At 37.0% G+C, this 12,310-nt stretch overlaps 1 protein-coding gene across 3 annotated transcripts; it reads right to left on the bottom strand.

The window, feature by feature from the left end:
* Positions 1-977: 977 nt before the first annotated feature.
* Positions 978-10,078, bottom strand: zgc:113279 (uncharacterized protein LOC553749 homolog). Of its 3 annotated transcripts, XM_053647696.1 has the most exons (10): positions 9,686-10,078; positions 9,253-9,374; positions 8,820-8,844; positions 8,690-8,736; positions 8,027-8,583; positions 7,334-7,439; positions 3,550-3,696; positions 3,391-3,451; positions 2,665-2,858; positions 978-2,107 (listed from the first exon to the last, which is right to left on the bottom strand). In XM_053647696.1, exons 1-10 carry the CDS (start codon positions 9,903-9,905, stop codon positions 2,102-2,104), a joined length of 1,485 nt encoding a protein of 494 aa, XP_053503671.1. In that variant the 5' UTR covers positions 9,906-10,078; the 3' UTR covers positions 978-2,101. The 3 variants fall into 3 exon arrangements, with proteins under 3 accessions (XP_053503671.1, XP_053503669.1, XP_053503670.1); XM_053647694.1 differs by having other exon boundaries at positions 978-2,858; XM_053647695.1 differs by having other exon boundaries at positions 978-2,858; positions 8,820-8,841.
* Positions 10,079-12,310: the final 2,232 nt, after the last annotated feature.

Genomic DNA, 12,310 nt, shown 5'->3' with positions numbered 1-12,310 from the left:
CCTGTGATGGATTCATATCCCATACAGGGTGCATTTCTGACTCATGCCCAGTGTTCCTGGATTGTGTTCACCATGATCATGACCAGGATAACTTCATTTAAACAGATCACTTTAACAAGAACACCTGTGCACCTGCTCATTTATGAAATTATTCAACCAGCCAATCATGTGGCAGCACATTGTAAAACCGGATAGTTCATTTAACTCCAAAAATTTGAGGAAACTAATTACCTCAAAATTTTTAAGTTGATAAATCAATTTTTTTAAGCCAAATACATTTAAATATAACAAAACTTAATGTTAAATTACAAAGTTTGAGTTAAATTTTTGTTATATTTAAATGTATTTGGCTTAAAGAAATTGATTTATCAACTTAAAAATTTTGAGGTAATTAGTTTCCTCAAATTTTTGGAGTTAAATGAACTATCCAGTTTTACAGTGCAGCACAATGCATAAAACATGTGTATACAGGTCAAGAGCTTCATGTTCCCATCAAACATCAGAATGGGGGAAAATGTGATCTCTGTGACTTTAACCCCATGGTTGTTGGTACCAGATGGGACTTTTTCAGAAAAGTCTATCAGAAAAGTCTAATAGACAAAAAGTCTATTGTAGCTCAAATAAGCACATTCACAACTGTGGTGAGCAGAAAAGTATCTCAGAATGCAAAACACATCAAACCTTGAGGTAGATGGGCTATAACAGCAGAAGACCACGTCAGTTTCCACTCCTGTCAGCCAAGAACAAGAATCTGAGGCTATCATGGGCACAGACTCACTGAAACTGGACAGCTGAAAAAAGGTGATTTTTTTCTGTCTAGTTTGGGTAAGTCTGTGCCCATGACAGCCTCAGATTGAAGGCCCTTAACCCTCAGCTGCTCAAATGTGTAAATGAGATGAATGTAAGATGCTCTGGATAAGGGTGTCTGCCAAATGCTGTAAATGTAAATTTTTATAATTTTTTTTTTTTTTGCACTATTTGTGATTTATGTTTTTGTGTTTTCATTATGTCTTGTTTAAAATATTTCAGAGGTTGCTGGGAGGATTCACAGAGTAAGAATTTCATTGTACTGTGTAACAGACTGTTTCCTGCACATATGACAATAAACTCTCGAATCTCTTTGTCACTATGGTAGATATGGCACTTATTTTGACCATATGACATGTTTGTAATACTTTATCAAAAACAGCTAACTTGGTTAACATTCAAAGTAATAATTCACAAATCCTCCCAACTAAATAAAGACCATTTTTAAAAGGAATCGCTCCTTTTATGTATGTATGTATGTATGTATCAATGCTGTTCTAAATATGTACAAATATGTACTAAGTAGTGTTCAAGAAGCCATAATTTGCTATATCCTAGACTACAAAGCCATCAGTTCCCAAGATATTCCTACCAATCCCTAAATGCCTTCAAGAAGTCTTTTTTTTTTCCCCCACAGTTACACAATTCAGTATAGGACTAAGTTTATTTGCTTGATTATGTATTATTTATTATATACTATTTAGACTTGAAGCAAGGCTTTACAGATTCAGTTGATGTTCGATACTCTAAAAGTGTATGCAAGCACTCAGCGATGTGAAAATATGTAAACCTTACACATTATGATAGAATATTCAAATAACCTTATATTAAAATATATCAAAAATGCATTAATGTATTTTTGGTTTTTGCTCACACAAAAAAAAAACCTCACCTAATAAAATATGGAAACAAACAGACTTATAGGTCACTACATATCACTTTTTAAAACTGTTTTGCTATTTTAACATAACAAACAATGGAAGTTTCACAGAAACCAGCTGACTCACAACCATTTAAGTTATTAACAAACTAAAGGGACTGAAAGGAACCCTTGTTACAATAACTCCATCTGGTTGCATAATACATAGCTTTAACCATAACATGATAAAAAATATACCTTTTTTCTGTGGCAGGTTAAAACTTGTATTAACCCAAAAACATTACTGTCAGTTAACAGCACTGCTTTGTTTGACAGACACCTGTCATTCCTGCTCAAAGTAGTTGCGTAACTGGACAAACCAGTTCTAATTGACCAGGAGAACAGGATAATCACAAGCAGCAAAGCTCAATATCTTCATTTCTGTATAGGACAAAATAACACAAGGCGTGGTGTGTGTTTAGAAGCTTGTAAACAACATGTTCTTCTCTACCTTCTAATAATAGTACATTTGTTGTTATTAAATCAGTGAACTCAGTTTTAAGTGTGCAAATGTTTTATAGATTTCATAAGGTCTGTTGAGTATTACTTACTAAGTAACATGATAATATGGCTTCATATCAAATTAGTCAATGAACAGACAAAGAGTTAAATGTTAAATAAATCTTTACTGCCTTTACAATAAATTTATTTACTGTACAGTTTATGTCCAATGTGTTAGTTCTACCACAACCACATTGCTCATTAATTTTCTGCTTCCTTTTACCAATGATGGTTGGTTACAAAAAAAAAAAAAAAAAGGCAAATATTATGTTTTCTTTACATTTTGTATTGCTTCACTGAAAATCGGTGATGAGAAGCTCTTGGTTTGTGAAAGTGAAGTGTGTTTTTTAACCAAATCAGAAATTCACATGGACTAGGTTAAGAGATATTATGAATAGATCATAGATAATTAGTATTTTCTCAAATGTATGACTCACCTGGCCTACAGTTGCCCAATCTTGCCCTAGCAGGCACTGCAGGTTGCATTCCATCTGCAGGAGGCACTTGAGGGTTTCCATCATCTGCTCTTTATGTAGGGAATGCAGTCTGGCATGACCAACTGTCACACTCTTCTCCAAATTACCCACTACGCTCTTCAGAGCTACTGATGCAAGCTGTAGTGCACTGAGTCCTGGATAAGACATATCACATATGCTCTCACATTACACTTAACCACCTGATTCCTGAACTTTAAGGAAAACACAGGCTAAACCAAAAAGTGAATGTCAGGAGCATCACACACAGCAAGGTGAAACACCACAAATTTGATTCTGGCTTAATCATAATTAATACTTTTAAAAACCCTCTAGACAGAGGAGCACACTATTTTATGTTGTTTTAAATGTTTAACAAAAAAAAAAAAAAAGAGTTACTGTTGAATGTGAAAGCAATGAAATGCTTCACCAAAATTATTGCACCAGAACAAAGTAAATCTTTCCAAAACATGAACAATAATATTGTATATGTGGGTGAAAAATATGTTTTAAAAAGTGATCTAGTACGAGCAGACTCCCCAGACGGGTAGAACATGATCATGCAAATGTTCTATGCCAGACACTGGAACACTGACTATTCTCTGTGGTGCTTTGTGAAATATTCTTGTATATTTTTAATATACAGTAGTTGTTGATTTAATTAGTATGATGGAAACCATTAGAACGTACCATTCACATCTCTGGCTTCCAAGTCTATATATTTCCCACTTTTCATGTAGCTTTTCAGAACCTGTTAAGAGCAAAGTCTGTCACTGAATTAATCTGTTTAGGTTAAAATTACAAAGTGATAATGTAGAATACTTTTACATTATCATGCAAATTATTTACCTCTAAAACCCTGATGTATCCATATTCCGCACTGAGATGGAGGCATGTTTTTCCATATTTATCCTTTTCATTGATGTTTGCACCGAGGGAAATTAAATCAGCAACCACAAGGTGCTGATTCTTCTGTGCAGCTAAGTGGAGAGAAGTCTACAAAGAGACATTTGATGACATGAGAGATATGATATAATACATATAGTCATGTGAAAAAATAAGGACACCCCATGGAAATGGTTAACTTATATATATATATATATATATATATATATATATATATATATATATATATTTGGACAAGCAAACATTTGATCATCTCTGAAACAGTGTCTATTAGTGAAGTTGATATACTTGAACAAAACCACAAGGAAAATTATCTTTTTCAATCATTTATTCTACACAAATCTCAATAGATGTGATATTCTTCTGTGGAAAAAGTAATTACCCCCTTTTAGCAGAAATAACTTCTTGTAGGCATTTTTGCATAATTGTCCACTATGCTTAATGGAATTTTTGACCACTGTTCCATGCAATATTCTTTCAGTTGCAAGATGTTTGAGGGTTTTCTTGCATGTACTGCCCGTTTCAAATCCTCCTACAACATTTCAATGGGATTTACAGTGGGGGAAATAACTATTGAACGCGTCAACATTTTTTGCAGTAAATATATTTCCATTGAGGTTATTCACATGAAATTTTCACCAGAGATCAGCATTAACTCAAGAAATCTGCAAATATAAAGTCCATAAATACATATAAATACAAGTCCATAAATAAATAAAGTCCATAAATACAATATAAATACAAGTCCATAAATAAAGTTATGTGTAATAAAGTGGAATGACACAGGAAAAAAGTATTGAACACACTAAGAAAAAGCAGGTAAGGCAAGAACCCAGCTGAAATTCATAAGTAGTTAGAAATTAATTATACCTTTAATTAATTATTATTAATATATTAATATATTAATATTTAATTAATTTACTATTAATGATATCTGTGCAAATTCATATCAGCGGGGTTAGTAATTGATGGTCTATAAAAAGACTTTTCATTACCAAGGTGTCACACAAGAAATATCTCATAATGGGTAAAAGCTAAGAGCTCTCCCAAGACCTTCACAACCTTATTGTTGTGAAACATATTGATGGAATCGGATACAGATGCATTTCAAAACTTCTGAATCTTCCAGTAAGTACCATTGGGGCCATTATCTGCAAGTGGAAGCAACATCACTCCATCATCAACCAGCCACGCACAGGAGCTCCTCACAAGATTTGTGACCAGGGAGTCAGAAGAATAATCAGAAGAGTAGTCCTCTGTAGTACTCTGAAAGAGCTCTAGAAACACTTGGCGGCAGCAGGTACCATCATTACAGAGAAAACAATAGGCAATGCATTCCACCGCCATGGCCTTTATACATACTCACCACACAAGACTCTATTACTAAAGAAAAGGCATGTCGAAGCTCGTTTGAAGTTTGCTACAACTCATTTGGACAAGCCTATGAAATACTGGGAGAGTGTAGTCTGGTCAAAATTGAACATTTTGGCTCTCATACTACACACCATGTTTGGAGAAGAAATGGCACTGTACATCACCCTAAAACCACTACACCAACAGTGAAGTTTGGAGGTGGAAGCATCATGGTGTGGGACTGTTTTTCATCGCATGGTACTGGCAGACTTCATATAATTGAAGGATTTACTGGGAGATTCTTGAGAAGAATCTGTTGCCATCCACCAGGATGATGAAGATGAGAGGTGGGTGGACCTTCCAGCAGGACAGCGATCCAAAGCATACAGCAAAGGAAACTCTCAATTGGTTTCAGAGAAAAACAATCAAGGTGTTAGAATGATCCAGTCAATCACCTGACTTGAATCCAATTGAACAAGTTCTTCATACAGGAAGCGTCTTGAAGCTGTCATTACAAACAAAGGCTTCTCCACTAAGTATTAAATAAATTTCACTTAGTGTGTTCAATACCTTTTATCCTGGGTCATTCCAGTTTATTACACATAACTTCATTTATGGACTTTAATGTTTGCATTTATTTATATGTGTGGATTTCTTGAGTTTATACCAAAGTCTGGTGAAAATTTCAGGTGAATAGCCTCAGTGGAAATATATTTACTGAAATAAATGTTAAAGTTTTCAATACGTATTTCCCCCACTGTAAATCCGGGCTTTGATTAGGCTATTCCATAACCCTCCATTTCTTCTTTTTGCAGCATCCTTGGTGGATTTGCTAGTGTGCTTAGCATCATTACCCTGTTGAAAGGTCCACTTTCAGTTCAACTTAAACTTTTGGACAGATGGCTTCACATTATCTTCAAGCACACTTTAATATGATGCAGACTTCACAGTTGAATCAATGAATGCAAGCTGTCCAGTCCCTGAGGCAACAAAGCAACCCCAAACCATAACATGAAAAGTTGTCTTTGGTCTGTGCTAAACATGTCTGCTGTTACTGTGGCCAAACAACTCTCTTTGATTTGTCTGTCCAGAGCACATTATTCTGAAATGCCTGGTATTTTCCTAAATGCTCATTGGCAAGCTATAGTCTTGCAAAGGTTTTTTCCTGGCACACAGCTGGGCCGAAATTGGGTCATGCAACAGAACAATGATCCTAATCACACAAGCAAATAAACAACGTGAATGGCTAAAGACAAAAATCAATGTATTGGAATGGCCAGGTCATAGTCCAGACCCCATTAAGATGCTGTGGAGGGATCTTAAGTGAGCTGTGCATAAAAAATTCCCTCAAACATCAATGAACAGAAGCAATATTGTAAAGAAGAGTGGGCCATAAGTTCTGCAAAATGATCTGAGAGGCTGCCTGAGGTGGTTTTACATGTGTTACGTCAGGAGACATATTGTGCTGGTGTGTTTTTTCTCTCTTTCTCTCTCTCTCTCTCTCTCTCTCTCTGTCCCTCCCCCTGTTTCGTGCCCACACATCGCTTCGCCTTAATTGGACGTGCTGATGTTGTGCACAGGGATTGGAGAGGAGAAGATTGTGCGTCTTATTAAGAGAAAGAAGGACGTTATGTCGGGAGGAATGCAGATGTGTGGTGTGTCTGTGATTGCGTGGGTACAATTGAGTAACGAATGTTTTCTTGGTGTTTGAGTGAACTCGCTTGTTTGTTATACTGTGTACGAGTGAAAGAAGCGAGTGATTTGAAGTGTTACGTATCGTGGTGTTTCGGTAGGCTATTGTGTTGTCCCATTCCCCTGTCTTGCTTTATATGTTGTACCAAGAATTGAATGACACGTGTGTCGACCTCATTATTTTGATTATTTTGATTATGATTTATGTTTATACTATTTATTTTACACCTTGACCCTAGACCGAGGTCATAACAACATGCTACTGAATTATAGGGTTTACTTTCTTTTTCCCATGGCTAGGTAGTGGTAGTAGGTAAGCATTTTCCCTTGCTAGCTAACTTACTGTAAACTAGAGAAGTAGTTAGCAAGCTGGCTGTAATAAATTGAGTCCTGGGGAGGATGCAAGTACAGTTTAGAGGTTTATTAAGAACATGTAATCTAAAGGGCAAGGCAAAAGTAGAAACAAAGACAGGCAAAGGTCAGGCGATCAGCAAACGGGCATAAAACAGGCTAGGCAAAGCACAGAACGGGAAACTAGAACCAAGATCAAAACCAAATCAAAGTAGTTTTACTTGTGCTTGAGTAAAATTTTTGGCTACTCTACCCACCTCTGAGTGTATGTGAGACAAGAGAGTATATGAGTCTTATAAACTGTGTATGAACTTGTGTGTCATAACATTACCCTTCCATCTGCATCTTTGCTGTCTAGTTTGTTTAGATTTGCCATCCGTCTACCAATAACATACACAAGAGATCGTTTCCCCTCATCAACAGCTTGGTGAAGGCGTCTGTGAGAAAAGAGCATATACAAATAATGGCAACATACTAAGGAAACATTGACAATATTATTCTGGTACTGCCTGATTCAGTGAATATCAATAATAGTCCTCCATGAAATATCAGTCATTTTGAAAGAAATGTCAATTCTGCACTTTTCAAGGAGTAAAAGCAATGTGATCTTTAAAGGAATAATATTTTGGGTGTGTATGTTTAGTTTGTGTAATAAAATCTCAATATCAATGGGAGGATCACTATTTATATCCTGTGGTCTTGCTTTATGAGTGGAATTGTTGGGATCTGGAAGTTTGCTATGCATTAAAGATTGAGCAAGGAAAATTTCTCTTTATAATTTCACATTTGCCAATGGACCATTCAAAATTATGCAAATTTTTTAATGCAGTTAACCAGACCAAGTACAAATCTTTCATTTTGATTACAGATATAGTATGATTTCCTACAAGAAAGGCTGATGGATGGGGAGCAGTCATAACCATTCTCCTAATTTTAGTTGTCTAAAATGCAGTTAAGCAGCTCTCGCTCTTTTGAATCCTAATTGGAAAACCACAATATTACGATTAAGGATGGATAAACTTACGTTCTTCCCCTCTCATCCTGAGTAAGAAGCTCTTGGTTGGAGATACGATTCAGTAGATGCACCTCTCTTTCCATTTGGGTCCAGAAGTATGTCATGCTGTCCCACTCCTCCTGCACAGAGCTTGAATTTGATGGATTTACTATTTTGTGTGGTGAACCCCACCAGTCCATCTTGGTGCTGAAATAGATCTCTTGTGGGGATGGGACATGCACTTTGCTGTCACTTGGAGAACAGGTCATTTCATGCTGCCTTCTGTGTATATAGTAATCTGACTCTAAATCTGTGAAGAGAGAAGTAGCCTGGCCATATGTAGAGCCATAGATTCCCGCAGAATGCATAGGGGACTTTTTAGTGGCTGCATAGCAAACTGGATTTGGAGGTGGCTCATCTAGATGAGCTTGCTGAAGAAGGTTTTTCACCCAGAACTTGTTTCCAAGCTCTGGGGCAAAGGTGGGTGGTTGGTTACTCGACTGTCTGGAGGAACTAGTCTTAAGGTCTTCTTCCAACACCTCCAGTATAAAGGCAAGCTCTTCCAAACTCTTTGTTTGCCAGTTTTTCTATAAGACAAATATACATCACATACCGTGTTGTGTGCCAGTACACCAATATTTTAAACAGCACAATAAGCACAACCAACTTAGAATTTATGAAGAATTTACTTACCAGGCTATTTCTTCGACAACTACTTATATTCACTCGTTTTTTATCCCCTAAAAAGAATTTTGACAATATAAATAAATGCTTAAGGTGGAAAGATGTATTAACTTAGTGTACACTGTAAATTAATTCTAACCTTTTAATCCTTTGTTTTCTTTCTTCTAGACAGAAAAGGGGAAAATACTGAGATAAATATCATTATTCAAGTATATACAGTGTTCTCCACTAATATTGGCACTTCTCGTAAATATGAGTAAAGAAGGCTGTGAAAATTTGTCTTTATTGTTCAGTAAATTAAAAAAAACATCTACTCTCATGGATATCAAACCTATATATTCATGAGGGTATATTTAACAAAGATTTTTTGATAAAACTGTGTTGTGTTTGCAATTATTTGATATCCATGAGAACAGAATATTTTTGTGAATTTTTTAACGAAAGATCAAAAGGTTAAACAATAAAGACAATTTTCACAGCCTTCTTTGCTCATATTTACCAAGGGTGCCAATATTAGTGGCGGGCACTGTATGGTATAAGTATCATATATAAGTAAAGAGAATTATTAATACCTGCATTTCTTTGGGGTCCATGCCTTTGGCTAGGCGAATATTTCTGAGCATGTCTTTTACTGGCATTCTCACTCTGACACCCAGGTATGTCCGATCAGTTTTTGTTTTATGAGCCTTTGTCCCTAAAAGAATATGTATTACTGTCTTATTAATATAACTCTTAATTGGTCAGTGGAAAACAGCAAGATATTTTGTGCAGTTATATAGTAGGCTTTTGTAACCATAAGCTGACTTATCAAATATGGACCATTTGTTCCCTTGTGTGTAGAAATGTGAACTAGGTGCTAACTTTCCATTCACATTTTCCATTCACATTCACATTTTAGCCACTCAATAATGACTGATATAATCATGACCATCAAAGCAAAAGTAAAGGTAGTAGTTTAGTCTAGACAGCCCTTACACCCTGAGGAAAACCTACAGGTTTACCCACCTTTTGGAGAAGACAGTACTTGCTCAGTATTTACTGTCGAGGTACGTACTTCCACATTTAGTGCTGTAAGTGCTGATGTTGGTGAATTTGTTCCATTCATATTCAATGCCAGAGCCCCGGGAAGTGGTGAATAGTTGTATGCACCATACTCTTTCTCTTTCCCCTCACAAGTTACTGGTATCCTTTCATATCCTGTGTTCTCCACTCGACTCCTTACCATTCTTAGGTTACCGCTAGAGTGTTAAGCAAAATTCTGGATTTCTTTTGAAGCAATGAAAATGTAAGAATCCTTCATTAAGTAGTTTTTTTTAAAGACTTAAAAAAAAATAAAACACGGATCAAAATACTGGAAAGGCATCTTTACGGCATTGTTACAGTGTGTGTGTGCGTGTGTGTGTGTGCATGTGTGTGTGTTACCACATATTTATGAGAGTTTGGTACCTGCCTGGAATTACTTCTGAAGGTGTGACTGAAACATAAAGCTGAAAGAATGTTGAATAGCCTGCAGGGGGGGAGGGGGGGGGGGTTAAATTCAAATAACAAAAAAAAACATTAAAAACAGAAAATCAAAATGAATAAACTAAAAGAGTTCCTATTACACATAACCTTAATGAATGTGATAAAATTAGATGTATTTCAAATTCAAAAAGCATTCAAATACACAAAAGTCTTCTGCTAATTGGCACGAGTGGCCTTTGACCATAGATGTTGGTGGGGCAGGACAAACATTTTAAATAGCAATGTCCAAATTCTGTGTACTTTCAAAATACATTTGGTAAATAAAACCAATACCAATCTTTTTTTGGAAAATTATGAATAATACAAAAAAAAAAACAACCAAGAAAAAACAATTAGGAAATAAGTAAATTTAAAACATGTAGGAGGAATTAAACAAAAATCAAGCAGTAGTATATTGCATATGTGTATAAGTAAGGACAACAAAATGCTAATTTTTTTTTAAAGCCACAGTACTGAACCTTTGCCTCCCTATCACCATCTCTGTTTGAAAAATAAAACTGCAAGTTACTTGCCGAGCGTTTTTTTTTTTTTTTTTTAACGTGGGATGTGCTTCGGCACTGCTCCTCTTCGCGGATGAATCTGATGGTTTGAGGTATTTGTATGGACTGTATATAAGCTCCAATACTTGACAATAGAGGTAGTGGTGGATACGGTTTTGTTGGAAGAGATTTGAGTTGCTCTCTCTCTCTCGCTCTCTCTCATAGCTAGCAGAAAATAAATGCAATTTAACACAATCACTGTAGCAACAAAAAACAACAACATAGGAAACTCGATCCCTAGCTGAATCAAGCGAACAAGTGCACTAATGTTAGTTAACTACCTATTGAACCACTGAAATTTCTTACCCGCTCAACAGAAAAAAAGCCATCTTTGCGTCAATGTTCAATCCCTTCAGATCTCAGAGTTGTCACCACCTCTCAAAAGCCATGCCAATATTTATTCTTGTTTTAGCATGGGCTCTGTTGCTTTCCCCTTTTTGATTGCAGGCTCTCTGCAGTTCAAGGCTTCTTGGTTTTGACAACAGCTGATTCCCCAGATGTCAACGATGATTGTGTTTAGAACTATCCAGATTGAAAGCCACCATGGTAGGTCCCAAGCCCGGATGCGAAAGGAGGAGTGTTGTGTGTCGGGCTAGCAACCCGTCCCCATACAACCGAGAACCGCTACAGAAACAGCAAGAAGAACTTCAATTCTTCCTGATCAATGCGATAGAAGCTCAAATCTGAGTCATGTGATGGCGCCTGAACAAACTGATGCCGGTGTCTGGTGCACAATATCGGAAACAAACTTCTCTACGAGAAACATCACAAAAATCTAAATGTGTACCAAAGTGGATGACTCGCCCAACTACTGTGGGCCTTTGAGAATTATCAGCTGGACATCCTGGGTGTCAGGGAATGTCAGCAAAGGCAAGACAGTCGTATATGTGGGAGCGGAATGAATGTAGGTCTGTTCTTGAGCAAAAAAGCAGCAAAAGTACTCATCGGCTGGAAATCCGTTAGCAGCAGGATAATTACAGCTTGCTTCACCTACAGACACACCAAAGCAACAGTCATGCAACAGTCGTGCAAGCATATGCACTGACAGAAATTGCTGATGATGCAGCAAAAGATGAATTCTACAAGCAGCTCCAAGATACCTTCGAGGACATTCGTGAGATGACAGTTAAAGTTCCCGGTTGGGGAATTCAATGCCCAACTGGGTGGAAATCGGCCAGGACTCGAATGTGTGATTGGAGCCCATGCATCTTCAGACCACCTCAGCGATAACGACGAGTGGCTGAAATCCTTCTGCAAACAGAATGGATTATGTGCTGGAAACATCTACTTCCAGCACTGGAGAACCCACAAGAAGACGTGCCGATCCCTGGCTGGACACCAAACTCAAGCTCCGAAACCAACAGCAGCCGACACCAAAGGACCTTACCATCGCCGATGCATTAAGCCTGGATCTGTGAAACCACTTCAGCCTGCTTGAACAGGTGGAAGATATAGAAGTTCTCTGGACTAGCATAAAAGAAACCATAAAATAGTGCACCCAAACCATCATCAGGAGGCGAAGAGGACATCAGAAGGAGAAATGGTTCCAAGACCGATCGTGGAAGCT

Source organism: Ictalurus furcatus, chromosome 17 (genome assembly GCF_023375685.1).
Source record: "Ictalurus furcatus strain D&B chromosome 17, Billie_1.0, whole genome shotgun sequence".
Classification (NCBI taxonomy): domain Eukaryota; kingdom Metazoa; phylum Chordata; class Actinopteri; order Siluriformes; family Ictaluridae; genus Ictalurus; species Ictalurus furcatus.
Note: the sequence above shows the minus strand (reverse complement) of the source record. Positions and strands in the feature narration are given on the sequence as shown.